The following is a 13,775-nucleotide window of genomic DNA, read 5'->3' on the forward strand; positions in this document are numbered from 1 at the left end:
TCTTCCTTCACTCAGCCTTCCTTATGGTCCAGCTCTCACAGCCATAGGTTACGACGGGGAATACCATTGCTTTAACTAACTACCACTATCCACCAGCCTAAATGCTTTGACAGGCAGGCACATAAATATGGCCTGCAATGTTGATCTCAGAGTATAACTGCCACATCTTTCTCCAAATAGACTGAATCAGCACCTCGGCAGTTTAATGGGTGAGTCACTCCAACTTGAATCAAAGAAACATTAAAAGTCCTTCTCAAGTGTGTTCATAACACAGTTATACCATGAACCTCTCTGCAGGAACAAATTTGACTCAAGGTATAATCCTAAACACATTTACTAGCAAGTAAGTACCATTGGACAAAGCAGTACTTACGTCCAAGTGTTGTTATAGAACTGAATACTAGTAACAGTAATCCCCATCAGCTTGAATCAGAAATTGTTTAAGCGGCTTGCTTTTTCCCCAAAAGTGTTCCAATTTTTCCCTAATATTGATTGAGCTGCGTTAAAACTGGCTTTAAAATCTCATCTGGTTTTTGTCCAAACCTTGGACACTAATCAGACCTAAGCAAACACCCCCACTTTGAAAGGAAGTAGTGTTCTATTCATATTGCTTCACAGCAATTACAAGCAAAGCAAATCTATCTTCCAGCACATGCAATGCCCTGTTGCTTGGGAACTCATGATTTACATGAAGATTCGTTGTAAAAGAGACAGATGGGGTAACCTGCAAGACTGTCAACAGCAGAAACACTCCTCCTTCAACAATGACCTTTGGAGGAGACATTTCCTGGTGAGGAAATTGGTGGAGGGGGAAACCCCAATATTGAAAGCTAGCTCAGTTGCTCCAGACTACCTCAGGTTAACGGCACAAACACAAAGGTCACCTAGGAGTTGCCTTGATAAGGCAAGCAGAGAATGAAGAGATGGCAGCAATATTTGCCTCATGATTCCCACCACCACCCGACCAAACAACATCCAGTCCTATTTAAGTGCCTCCTTAGATTTCAATCCGATTCAGCCAACCTGTGGAACATGCCTAATGTAGAATGAACTTTATATGGACCCTGCTGATCTCACCTAGCAGTCAGCCCCAAGAAAGATTTCTTCAGGCTTCCTTCAGATACATGCATAGTAACAGACAGAGGAAATAAATGGTGGTTCAGCTAATAAATATGGATGGCAAAATGATAACAGATGACAAGTAAAAGGCAGAAGTGCTCAATTCCTACTTTGGCTCAGTCTTCTCCCAAAAGAGGGTCTATGAGCCCCCTGGCAAAGGCAAAGTACAGGCTGAAGGGGCAGGATTGCAGCTTATGGTCAAAGAACACCTAATTACTTAGAATGAGTTCAAATCTCCAGGGCCAGATGAACTACATCCTAGAGTAATAAAGGAACTGGCAGAAGAACTCTCAGAACCACTGTCTATTTTCTTTGAGAAATCATGGAGGACGAGTGATGTGCCAGATGATTGGAGGAGGGCTAATGTTTTCCCTTTCTTCAAAAAGGGTAAAAAGGAGGAACCTGGGAACTACAGACCAGTCAGTCTGACATCAATCCCTGGTAAAATTCTGGAGCAGATGATCAAGTAATCTATCTGTAAGCACCTTGAAAACAATGCAGTGATTACTCAAAGCCAACATGGATTTGTCAAGAACAAATCCTGCCAGACGAATCTGATCCCCTTTTTTGATCAAGTAACCTCCCTAGTGGACTGTGGGAATGCTGTGGACATAATATACCTCGACTTCAGCAAAGCTTTTGAGAAAGTGCCCCATGATATCCTCATTAGCAAACTAGCTCAAAGTGGGCTAGATGGAACAACTATCAGGTGGATCCACAGTTGGCTACAGGATCGGACTCAAAGAGTGCTTATCAATGGGACCTTCTCAAACTGGGGAGAGGTAACGAGTGGGATACTGCAGGGCTCAGTCCTAGGCCCAGTGCTCTTCAACTTTTTTGTTAATGACTTGGAGGAGGAGGTGCAGAGAATGCTGATCAAATTTGCAGATGACACAAAATTGGATGGGATAGCTAATACCCTGAAAGACACAAACAAAATTCAAAGTGATCTTGATAGATTGATGCGCTGGGCAGAAAACAATGGAATGAATAGGATAAATGCCAAGTTCTGCACCTAAGAAAAAGAAACCAAATGCACAGTTACAAGATGGGGGATACTTGGCTCAGCAACACTACACGCGAGAAGGATCTTGGAATTGTTGTCGATCACAAGCTGAATATGAACCAACAGTGTGATGTGGCTGCAAAAAGGGCAAATGCTATTTTGGGCTGCATTAATAGAAGTACAGCTTCCAAATCCTGTGAAGTACTAGTTCCCCTCTACTCAGCACTGGTTAGGCCTCATCTGGAGTACTGTGTCCAATTCTGGGCACCACACTTTAAGGTGTGGTGCCCAGAACTGCAGAAATGCTGGAGAGGGTTCAGAGGAGGGCAACAAAGATGATCAGGGGACTGGAAACACAGCCCTATGAAGACAGACTGAAGGAACTGGGCATGTTTAGCCTTGTGAAGAGAAGACTAAGGGGAGATAAGGTAGCGCTCTTCAAGTACTTCAAAGGCTGTCAAAGAAAGGAAGGCCAGGATCTCTTCTCAATCATCCCAGAGTGCAGGACACGGAATAATGGGCTCAAGTTACAGGAAGCCAGATTCCAACTGAACATCAAGAAAAAATTCCTGACTGTTAGAGCAATACGACAATGGAATCAATTACCTAGGGAGTTGGTGGGCCCTCCCACACTGGAGGCATTCAAGATGAAGCTGGACAGCCATCTGTCAGGGATGCTCTGACTTGGATTCCTGCATTGAGCAGGGGGTTGGACTCTACGGTCTTGTAGGCCCCTTCCAACCCTACTATTCTATGATTCTATTCTATGATTCTAAGTTCTGCTTTGGGGCCCAATTCCTGAAAAGTCGCTCCTCTAAGTAAAACCTGCCAAGCCACTCTTGGTGAGAACATGCGAGTTTTACAAAGCCTTTTTCAGGCCAGCTGAAAAGGCTGAAGATAAGCCTAGGGCTCCACATTAACAAAACTTCAGCGAAATATATGCCAAACATCCACTGGACGGATCCACAATTCGATGTGCACATAGGTAGATAGGAAGCTGCCTTATACCAAGTCATTCATCCATCTAGCTCAGTAATGGCTATACTGATTGGGAGGGCCTTGCCGGGGTTTTAGAAAAGGCTCTTTCCCAGCCCTACCTGAAGATGCCAAACTCCAAAATTGAAACCTTTGCATGCAGAACATGTGCTCTACCAAGATGTAGCCCACACCCAAGTTGGAATCTTTGCTACACCACCCCCTTGGCCTGTATCCCACCCACACCAGCAATCTGCTCTGGAGTATCGGGGGATGCTACAGAACAACATGGAATATGGCAGGGCAGGGGAGCCTTCACAGAGAACCAGTGAAAATCACCTCTTCTCTCCCCCATCCCCAATTCTATTAACAGGAGCCTCTGCTGGATCAAAGCCCCTTGTGCAAACAGGAAGGGCCCTTCCATTTACAAAAGGACACCTTTATTTCCAACCATCCAGAGGAATCACAACAGGACAGCTTGCAACCCACCAAACCTGTTTGGCGGGCCCACCAAAGGCTAAAAAAGACCTATCTGTTTGTTTAAGCCACAGGTTCCAGCTGCAAGACCATGTGGAGCTAGAGACCATCTAGCTACAAATCCCACAAGACCTGCTCCCTGCTTCCCTGTCTGGCTCATATCTCCACTTGGCCTGACTCCAGCTACAAAAGGTTGTTGAAGGAGCCCAGAGAGCACTATTCCATTTAGTGGATTATATGAGAAGGATTGGTGGTGGTGCTGATTGAGGTTAATTCACCTCTAGATTTCTGCTGTAATGTTGCTGCCTTAGTAGACTTTGGTTTTGATATGGATGTATGTTTTTTGCTATTAGTCAGTGAAGGACTTGCTCATTAAGTGTGGACGTTTTTGGTGATTGTTCTTATTTATGAAAGGACTGTTTCATAACTTAGGGAAATTGTAACTGTAATCCGTATGGTTTATGGTTTAGGAACTAGAGATCAAATCGCCAACATTCGCTGCATCATGGAGAAAGCAAGAGAATTCCAGAAAAATGTCTATTTCTGCTTCATTGACTACGCTAAAGCCTTTGATTGTGTGGATCACAACAAACTGTGGCAAATTCTTAAAGTGATGGGAGTACCAGACCACCTTACCTGTCTCCTGAGAAACCTGTACGAGGGTCAAGAAGCAACAGTAAGAACCAGACATGGAACAACCGATTGGTTCAAAATTGGGAAAGGAGTACGACAAGGCTGCATATTGTCACCCTGCTTATTTAATTTATATGCAGAGTACATCATGAGAAATGCCGGGTTGGATGAATCAGAGGTCGGAATTAAGATTGCTGGGAGAATTATCAACAACCTCCGATATGCAGACGATACCACCCTAATGGCAGAAAGCGAAGAGGATCTAAAGAGCCTCTTGTTGAGGGTGAAAGAGGAGAGTGCAAAAGCTGGTTTGAAACTCAACATTAAAAAAACTAAGATCATGTCATCTGGCCCTATCACTTCCTGGCATATAGAAGGGGAAGAAATGGAAGCAGTGACAGATTTTACTTTCTTGGGCTCCAAGATCACGGCAGACGGTGACTGTAGCCATGAAATTAAAAGACGCTTGCTCCTTGGGAGGAAAGCTATGGCAAACCTAGACAGCATAGTAAGAAGCAGAGACATCACCTTGCCGACAAAGGTCCGTCTAATCAAAGCTATGGTTTTCCCAGTAGTAATGTATGGCTGTGAGAGCTGGACTATAAGGAAGGCTGAGCGCCGAAGAATTGATGCTTTCGAACTGTGGTGCTGGAGAAGACTCTTACGAGTCCCCTGGACTGCAAGGAGGTCAAATCAGTCCATCCTAAAGGAAATCAACCCTGACTGCTCATTGGAAGGACAGATTCTGAAGCTGAAGCTCCAATATTTTGGCCACCTAATGCGAAGAGAAAACTCCCTGGAAAAGACCCTGATGCTGGGAAAGACTGAAGGCAAAAGGAGAAGGGGACGGCAGAGGATGAGATGGCTAGATAGCATCACGGATGCAATGAATATGAACTTGAGCACGCTCCGGGAGAGAGCACAGGACAGGAAGGCCTGGCGTGCTATGGTCCATGGGGTCACGAAGAGTCGGACACGACTGAACGACTGAACAACAACAACTTTTATTAAGCCAACTCAAAGATCACAAAAAATGTGTAAGCTTTCAGGAACTCCAAATCTCGAAAGCTTGCACATTTTTTGTGATCTTTGAGTTGGCCTAATAAAGTATTACACTATACGGATTTTGGAATTTTACTTGTGGCCAATACGGCCGCCTTTGTTTTTTAACTGTAATATCAGCTTGCTAATGTGGATTTCAACATTATATTATGAAATGTGTTTGATATATTTATGACTCTTTTTGTTGTACCTTATTATGGACTTTTTTACTGTTCTTATGAGCCCCTTTGAGCGTAATTTGGAAAAGGAGCATATCAAATTAACTTGATGAGGATAATGATGGCCAGCTTGGACTACAAAAACAGACAGTGTGTCAAGCACCAAGTGGGCCAGAATGCATGGCTGGTGGGCTATCTTTGGCTCAGTTGTACAGACCTACCAAAAGAAGTTCTTAGCATACAGCAGGGGTGAGAAACCTGTGGCTCTCCAAATGTTGCTGGACTACAACTCTTACCATTCCTGGCCATTGGCCATGTTGGCTGGGGTTGATGGGAGGTGGAGTCCAACAACATCCGAAGGGCCACAGGTCCCCCGCCCCTCACATACAGGGTGAGGATCTCAGGCTGTACATTGCTAAATAAGAAGTCGTGACAGCCCCAGGATGGAAAGGGAAGTAAAATCCTGACTTAGATTATCTTAAAATAGGGGTGGGCAAATGGTAGCTCTGGATCTAGTAGTAGATCTCTGGGTGATTTGCAGTAGATCAACAAGGGCTTCCAATTATTTAACAGGTATCCATTCAGTCTCTCTCTCAGACAGGAATTTTAATCCTTCTTTCTTGCATTTCAGTAGTACTGAATTCAACAAAATTCTTAAAAAAATAGTACAGGGAAAGTCCTTAATCAACGTAACTGCAGACATTCCAGAGATTGCTGTAACAGGTGAATGATTAATTGCATACAGTTTGCAACATTAAATCTCTGCTGCCACCTCTTGATTTTTCCATTATTATTAAACAGTCAAGGCTTCAGATGATTCTCTTACATTCATATGCATTATTTTTAAAAAACAATAGTCTACAGCATAAACCTACTTGGGGCACAATCCTATACACACTTACCTGGAAATAACAACACAATCCTATATATGTCTACCCCAAACTAAGTCTTATTGAGTTCAATGGAGTTTACTCCCAGGTAAGTGGGTATAGGATTGCAGCCTAAGTCCCTTTAAACTGAATAGGACTTGCTTCCAGGTATACATGCATAGGATTGTGCTGTAAGTCTTGCAGTCCTAAACAACTAAAACTTTATTTGGAAGTGAGGAGGGTTTAAAATGTGGTAATAACTTAAGTTTGTTTTGAATCTGTTTTGATTCTGGAGTGTTGTTATAACAAGGATGAAGGATAAAATATTAAAAGGCACCCTTTCTTCCCAACAATAAGTTGTAGTTTTGTTTATTTAAATGGTAAATTTCTCTCACAATTCCTTGAGATCTCAAATACATGGGTTGTTTTTTTTTAATGAAGTTCTGATAATACAAAACTGTATCTGAATTTAATCAATTGATTACATTGGTTTAAAAGCAAATGATGTATCATCAACTGAAAATTCCTGAGTTGGCAAACAGTCCTAAAAAGAATGCTTTATTATGTTTTTGATCCAAACTGACTTGGATTCATCAGTGTTCATGGATATTAATTTGGACAAGAGCTCCCTCTACTGTTCTACTATACTAGGTAGCTTATGGTTTAACTTCTCTCAAAATGTAGACATTTTATAGTAATTTAGGGTACAATCCTATCATGTTTAGGACCCATGGCTGGCTGGGGCATGCTGGGAGTCGCAGGACTTTTTTCTATCTAAACATGCATAGGATTGCACCCTTAAAGAGGCTGAGAGAGTATCAACCCCAGCCTTACCCTATCTGGTGCCCTCCAGATGTGTTGGATTACAACTCCTATTGACCATGTTGGCTAGGAATGATGGAGTTGTAGTCCAACTCATCTGGAGGGCACCAGGTTGGGGAAGCCTTTAAGATAAACAATGTTATCTTAGATTTTCAGAAATTGGAGAAACATTAGGAACACCAGCTCCTGCACTTGGGCTGTATCACCCATAGGGATTGATGAATCTATCAAGTTTGAATCTGCTCTCTCATTTTTCCAACATTTCCTGTTTCTGCATCAGTCTGTGATATTTTTAAAAGTATGCACAGAACTTCATATGTATTTTCATGTGTGTTTCTCCTAATATATGCATTTTTGTATACACTTTACTAATATACACATTTTTGAAGCATTTTTCCCTAATATGATTTTTGTGCACACTTTTAAATTTGCAAACCACATCACAAAATTTGGGTCAATGGGAATACTGCATTCCAGTTTGTGTGCAGGTTTTGGAAGTGAGAATTTGGTAAGTTCACATTAATCATCCCTAATCATAGCCCATATTGTTACCCTAGCACTTATTTGGGATTCATGGTGTTTATCCATGTAATGCGAAGATCTCCCTGTATTTAACGTGGAGTACCTTTAAATGGCAGTGGAGCAGCTGATTACAGCTTGGAGATTAATAAATGAAGAGGAAACAGATCAGATTGACAATCAGTGCATCATCAATGGCTGCGATTGCAGGTTATGCTGCCAAGTCGCTTTCTCAGACCCCATCTTCTTCTGCGCTGCAAAGTAATTTCAGGAGGAAGCAATTTGCAGGGGGAAAGCCAAAGGTGGGAGTAGGTGTATTTAACCTTTCCCATCCTGCTGCTTAACCCCTGAAATGAATTACTTTTCAGACAAGGTTACAGACTCATGTTTGCTTGGAAAATACAGGTTTAGAACCCTGGCTGCAGGATAGGATAAAATCAATGGGTGGAGAAAAACATCTCTCCTCCTGCACCCTGCTTCTCCCCTGCAACTTGTCCTTTCCTGATGATACTTTGCAGTGGAGAAATGACATCCAGGGCTTGGAAACACAAATTTGGCCATGTCATGTATAGTTCCAGATTAAGGCCTGGTTCACATGTCATGTTAAACAATCAATCCTAGCCTAATAAACCAGTATGTGCGTGATCAGCGTGCTTAGAATCATAGAATAGTAGGGTTGGAAGGGGCCTACAAGGCCATCGAGTCCCACCCCCTGCTCAATGCAGGAATCCAAGTCAGAGCATCCCTGACAGATGGCTGTCCGGCCTCGTCTTGTGTGCACAGCTCTCTTGTTCCTGCTTCACTTCTACCTTTGTATGAGTGGGGAGACAAACCAGGAAGCCACAATGAAGCATCACTTCCCGTTATGTGCAAACTGGGGACTGCAGTTAATTTCTTGCAAATAAGCTAGGATTTGTAAGCCAACCTTAAAATAGGGTGGGCCATAAGAGGGGCAGAATGGATAGATTTAGAGTGATTTCAGGAGAAAAGGGAGACAATAAAGTCACGGCAGGTATATTTACCTTGCTCCAGAGGAAGGGCAACATGAGGGACTGTACTGCCTGACTTGTCATCATCACTTGGAAACCCTCCGTGGGGACGGGCTATCCTGGATTTTACCAGACTATGGACACAATGGGTAATAATGAACAGGCGATGATGGGGAGACCAAATGGCTGGCTAAGCCATTATTAGAGGCCCTGCAAATGCGTGGAGTGCAGTTCAAAAATAGAATTTGGAATGGAGAGTCCTAGTCTCTCCTTGGATCCTGATTAATCTAAAGAAAGTAACAAACATGGAAAGAGGCAAGGGAACTTAGGGGAAGGAGACAAGGAAGGGAAACTCGCAAAGTGTGGGGTTGTGCTTGACTTGAGACCCTGAAATACCTCAGCACTGTGCCCGAAACGTCCAGCTTGGATGCAGTCAAAATGCTGCAATGGGCACTGTACAGGATGTGAAACTCTATCTGGGCTTAAAAGGCACAGAACTGTCTAAACATACAAGTGAGCAAGGTGGTGCAAGCAAGAAGAGAGGAGGTCTGGCCATGGAAATGTGAGCTGGGCACCAGAGGAGGACAGGGAGAGCACTAAGAATGTACTGTGAGCCAAGTTCACCCTGGGCAGATCTTGGAGCTGCATGGCACAGTGTCTATCCAGAGTGTCTGTATGATCAAAAAGTGCAGGGGTGGCCAAACTCTAGGCCATTTATACGTCTGGCTGAGAACACACCAGGACAATGGTTCTGGGTGTTGCCAGGATGAGGCTAAAACAAAGGATTTAATAGCTTGGCTGTAGGGATCAAGAAGGAACTCTCCAAAGGTTCCTGACCTTGCCTGAATTTGAGTTGGCTAGCTCAGTATTGCAAAGTTATGCTCCCAAGAGACAACCATGGGGAGTTTCTTAGAACAAAGGGGTACTACAAGGGGTGCCCAAATGGTGCCTTAACTACTGATTCACTTTGAGGGGAGGACACTTCCCGGTCGGTTCATATTTCCCACTAAGGCTTTAGAGTGGCCAGTTTAACATTGGTCTCATGGTTTGCTTGACTAACCACGTCACCTGGTGGTCAGGAAGGCATTTACATTATCAGGAGTTCCCATACTTCGCACACTGCAGAAGGGCAACTCCTCTTAATTCAATTAAGGGAGAGAACACTGTTATGAAGGAGCTCACTTTTGAGTGAACAGTACTGTCTCCATTTTGAGACAAAGCTAATAAGCCCGGCATCTTCTTGCCCAGCTTCAGCAAAGGTGGAAGAAAGGCACAGGAATGGCATAATCAAGCAATTCAGTTTCTAATGGACTTCCTAAAATGCACTCCCCAAAGGCAAAGGGCGGGGGATAAAAACTGAGCAAAACATGAATGTTCTGGATAGCAAGAGTGATATCTGGTAAGATACCTAGTCAGCTACCTGCAATGTGCTCCTACTGTTGCACTCCAACCTTGACACCGGTTGTTAAGGTCATCTTTTGTTAACAGAATGGAAATGGTAAGAAGGACCCAGGAGAACTTTTGTTTCCAGCAAGTACAGCCATCATCCCCAAGAACATAGGAAGCTCTTTTGTCATACTGGATGAACAGCCAGCTCAGTCTTTATCCCATAGCAAATATCACTATTTCCAGTGCCTATGAAAGTTGTTTGGTTCATCAAAGTTGTGATGTCACAGTCTTTCTCTGAACTGTATAAAAACCCTCAGGTTTGGGCAGCCAAAGTTCCCCACCCCTGTCCCCCTCTTCCTTAGGGCTATGGGACCATGCTGCTGAAATCACTAGGTGCCTCACCCCTCAGGGATAAGGTGCCATGTTGTTGTTGTTGTTCAGTCGTTAAGTCGTGTCCGACTCCTCGTGACCCCATGGACCATAGCACGCCAGGCCTTCCTGTCCTCCGCTCTCTCCCGGAGTGCTGCTACTGAAATCATTCAGAGTCTCTCTTCCCAGAGGAAAGGCTCCATGCTGAAATCACTGAAGGACTAGCTTCCTTCCCACCGTAATCACTAGGCTCCTTGCATTCCAAAGCATTGGGTACCTTGCCTCCCAAAGATCAAGAAAGCTGCTTGGGAAAGCTGAGAACTCTGACAGCAAGGTATTGCTGGGAAGAACTTGGAAGATAGGGATACAGCCTAACTAGATTTAGCTGGATACATTTACCCTGGTTCTTTTCTTACCCTTTTGGTCTTATGGTTTTGTTTGTATGTATGTGTGTTGTAACCATTCCGATGTCAAAACCTTTTAGGAATTAATACTTTTTCAGTAAACTTTTAAAATGTTATTTAAACTTTATAGTCTCTTTTCTTGTTGGTTACCCACCCACACCTAAAAGCCAGACCCCATACTACCTCAACGTATTTACATGAGACCCAGAGTTTTAAGGCTGCTTGTTGGAGGCAGCCAGGGAAAATAAAGAAATTCACCTCGTGGCAGTGGAAAAGTACCAGGAAAAGAAGGGCAAAAGGAGTGGGGAACACTATTTTGCCTGATCTCCTTTCCACACATAGATCAGAGTATAGCTGGTCAAGTGACACCGGGCAACTGAGCCACTGCACTCTCCCTCACCAGCAATTCCTCCTCTGCTTGTGCTGTAGTTCCATCATCCCAATACCTGGCATATCAAGGGAGCTGTGTAGGGGGTATCCCTGCCCTGGCAAACCCTCTCTGGGAAGGACCCCAAAGCCACTGCAGGTGGTCTCCTCATGAGGCTTTCCCTCCCTCCATCTTGGAGCTCCACATGCTGGTCAAGGAACACAAGCTAAATTTGGCATACAGTGAAGACGCCTTGGAGCTGCTTCACCCTGAATCCAACTCTCATTTTTCAGTGCAAGCCGGCATCCTTCTATGTCATCAGAAGCTTTTTCAGAAGCCCCACAAAAGAGCTGCACTCAGTGAGAAATAGAGACTTGAGCATAAAAATTGCATGTAATGTATGGAAAGTGCTACGTGAGACGTGAACTAAGCTTCCATTTTTGCAATGCAAAAGAAGCCAGTGTTCCAACCATATTTATATTTAAATCTCACTTGTCATTCAAAATGGTGGGGGGGAATGTTATTTACATTCTGGGGTGATTTCCATGGGGGAAGACATACCACCCTTTGTCTCTTTCCCACACACTCCACAAGGAAAAGCAGCTACTGCCAGAATGAAGGTGGATGGCATGGAGTCTTTCTCCAGGGCTACATTTGCATTCTAGGACTCGCCCGACATTTTAATAAGTGACAGTAGGGAGAACAAAGTTATTCCAAAAGAAAAAAATGACAACTCACTGTGATTTTCCACAAGGTCAAGAGCAACATGTGTAGCAATATCCATTCCAGTGCTTATGTAGGCCTGGCAATCTTTCAGAGATGAAACACATGTTTCCACACCGTTGAAGGAGACCACAGAATGGCCAGGCATCTTGAATTAGTTTCCTGGGGGGAAAATTGTTTTACAGCTTTAACATTGTGCCATTCTGTGACTCATATGTATGAACGTGCACTTTCCCAAGTCTCAGAAGGCATCTGAAGGCTATCGCGTTCTTCTCTCTTCTCTAAGGAAGAATACCCCATAATCAATGGTTTTCAAATTGTCCCCCTTAAAGCAATCCTTTCCACACTCGCCTGTCTGCCAAGGGCCATCAGCAGCTTACACCAGGTAACGGCCCACTATTGCCAGCACTGACTGGCACAGTTCTCCAGAGTTTCAGGCAAGAGTCTTTTACATCACCTGCTACTAATCCTTTTAACTGGAGATGCCAAGCATGGAACCTCAATCTAACACTCCCCCATGGGTGGACACCTAGAGGCTCTTCACATGCTGGCCAAATATGCCTAGGGCCGGGGGAGGGGGGTGTCAGGCACATTTGTGGGGTGGGGGCTAACCCATGCAGCCTGCGATTCCCCTAGGAATACAGAACATAGGAAGCTGCCTTATACTGAGACAGAGCCTTAGTCCATGTAGCCCCGTACTGTCGATACTGGAAGTTACTCTACAGGGTTTCAGGCAGGAATATTTCCCGCATTTTAAATCTGCAGCTCTGTTTTATTCTGGGACTGCTGGTGCTGCCACCTTTAATATGTATTTCATTTTTTTCTCCTTTTATGTTTTAACTGTTAATAGCCTTTGTACTGAATATTGGGACAATAAATATATAGAACAAGACGAAGACGGGCCATCGATAAACTGAAATAAATACATTTTGTGCAAGTGCTGTTAGGAGGGAGTTTCGGTCCACTCAAAAGTATTTAGCAACGGGGTGTTAAAAACAGGTAAAAAGTGTTACCTAGAGTATGGGAGGTATGCACTGCATGAAGTCATTCTTATTGGGATGGTGCCTGTTGTCATGGGAACATAGAAAGCTGCCTCTAACTCATTGCCACTTACCCTGACTGGAGCTGGTCTCTCAGGTTTCAGATAAGGTTTTTTTCCCAGCCCTACCCGAGACCTTCTGCAAGTAAACATATGCTCTACCACTGAGCTATGGCCCTTCCCAGCAAAGGACTGCATAATCTTTCAGGCTATTCTCTCAAAGAAGGAGCACATAAGCTTTTGCCAAAAATCAAACTTACTCTTGAGCTAAACAGAAAGAAAATTAATTCTCGTCTACATACACAGAGCAAGTTTGCTTATCCCTCCAAGTATCTCCAATGCAAATTAAAATGTACATATCTGGCTAAAAGCTGGACATTAAAATGTACATATCTGGCTAAAAACCCTGCGACTTCCAAGAGGCGATTTACAAGGGTTGCTCGCTCAGGCATACCCTGAAAAATTCTATGTAGCCTGAAAACCTATGCACTCCCAGAAACACAGCTTGTGATACTGAACATCTGCAACTGAGCATGCCAAAGCCCATTTAACCTGCTCAAGGTACCTGACACACCTTACCAGCTTAGTTATTGGTTGAAGCAGCTTCTGGGAAGGAATCAACAGAGACCAAGGCTCTTCCTCATGCAAGGAGGCCCTCAGTTGTTTCCGTGATATAGGACTATTCAAGATGAACCCCCTTTTATGTCATATAACAAGTGCTGGAAATTTAACACACTGCATTTATGAACAGGAGCATAAGAAGCTGCATATACTAGGACAGATTATTTGTCCATCTGGCCCAGAATTCTTTTCTCTGATTGGTAGGGCCTCTCCATGGCCTCAGGGGAGCCTATG

The 13,775-nt window shown here is 43.8% G+C and overlaps 1 protein-coding gene across 1 annotated transcript in view; it reads right to left on the minus strand.

Moving 5' to 3' along the window:
- Window positions 1-13,775, minus strand: part of NSMCE2 (NSE2 SUMO ligase component of SMC5/6 complex) — a 290,313-nt gene that overhangs the window by 269,194 nt on the left and 7,344 nt on the right. The window contains exon 2 of the mRNA XM_084848824.1: window positions 11,897-12,043. Coding sequence (XP_084704950.1) covers window positions 11,897-12,029 — 133 coding nt within the window. The 5' untranslated portion in view covers window positions 12,030-12,043. The remainder of the gene's footprint in view (window positions 1-11,896; window positions 12,044-13,775) is intronic.

The sequence above is a fragment of the Heloderma suspectum genome, chromosome 4 (assembly GCF_057233095.1).
Source record: "Heloderma suspectum isolate Gila_16-S chromosome 4, 16-S_ref, whole genome shotgun sequence".
Classification (NCBI taxonomy): domain Eukaryota; kingdom Metazoa; phylum Chordata; class Lepidosauria; order Squamata; family Helodermatidae; genus Heloderma; species Heloderma suspectum.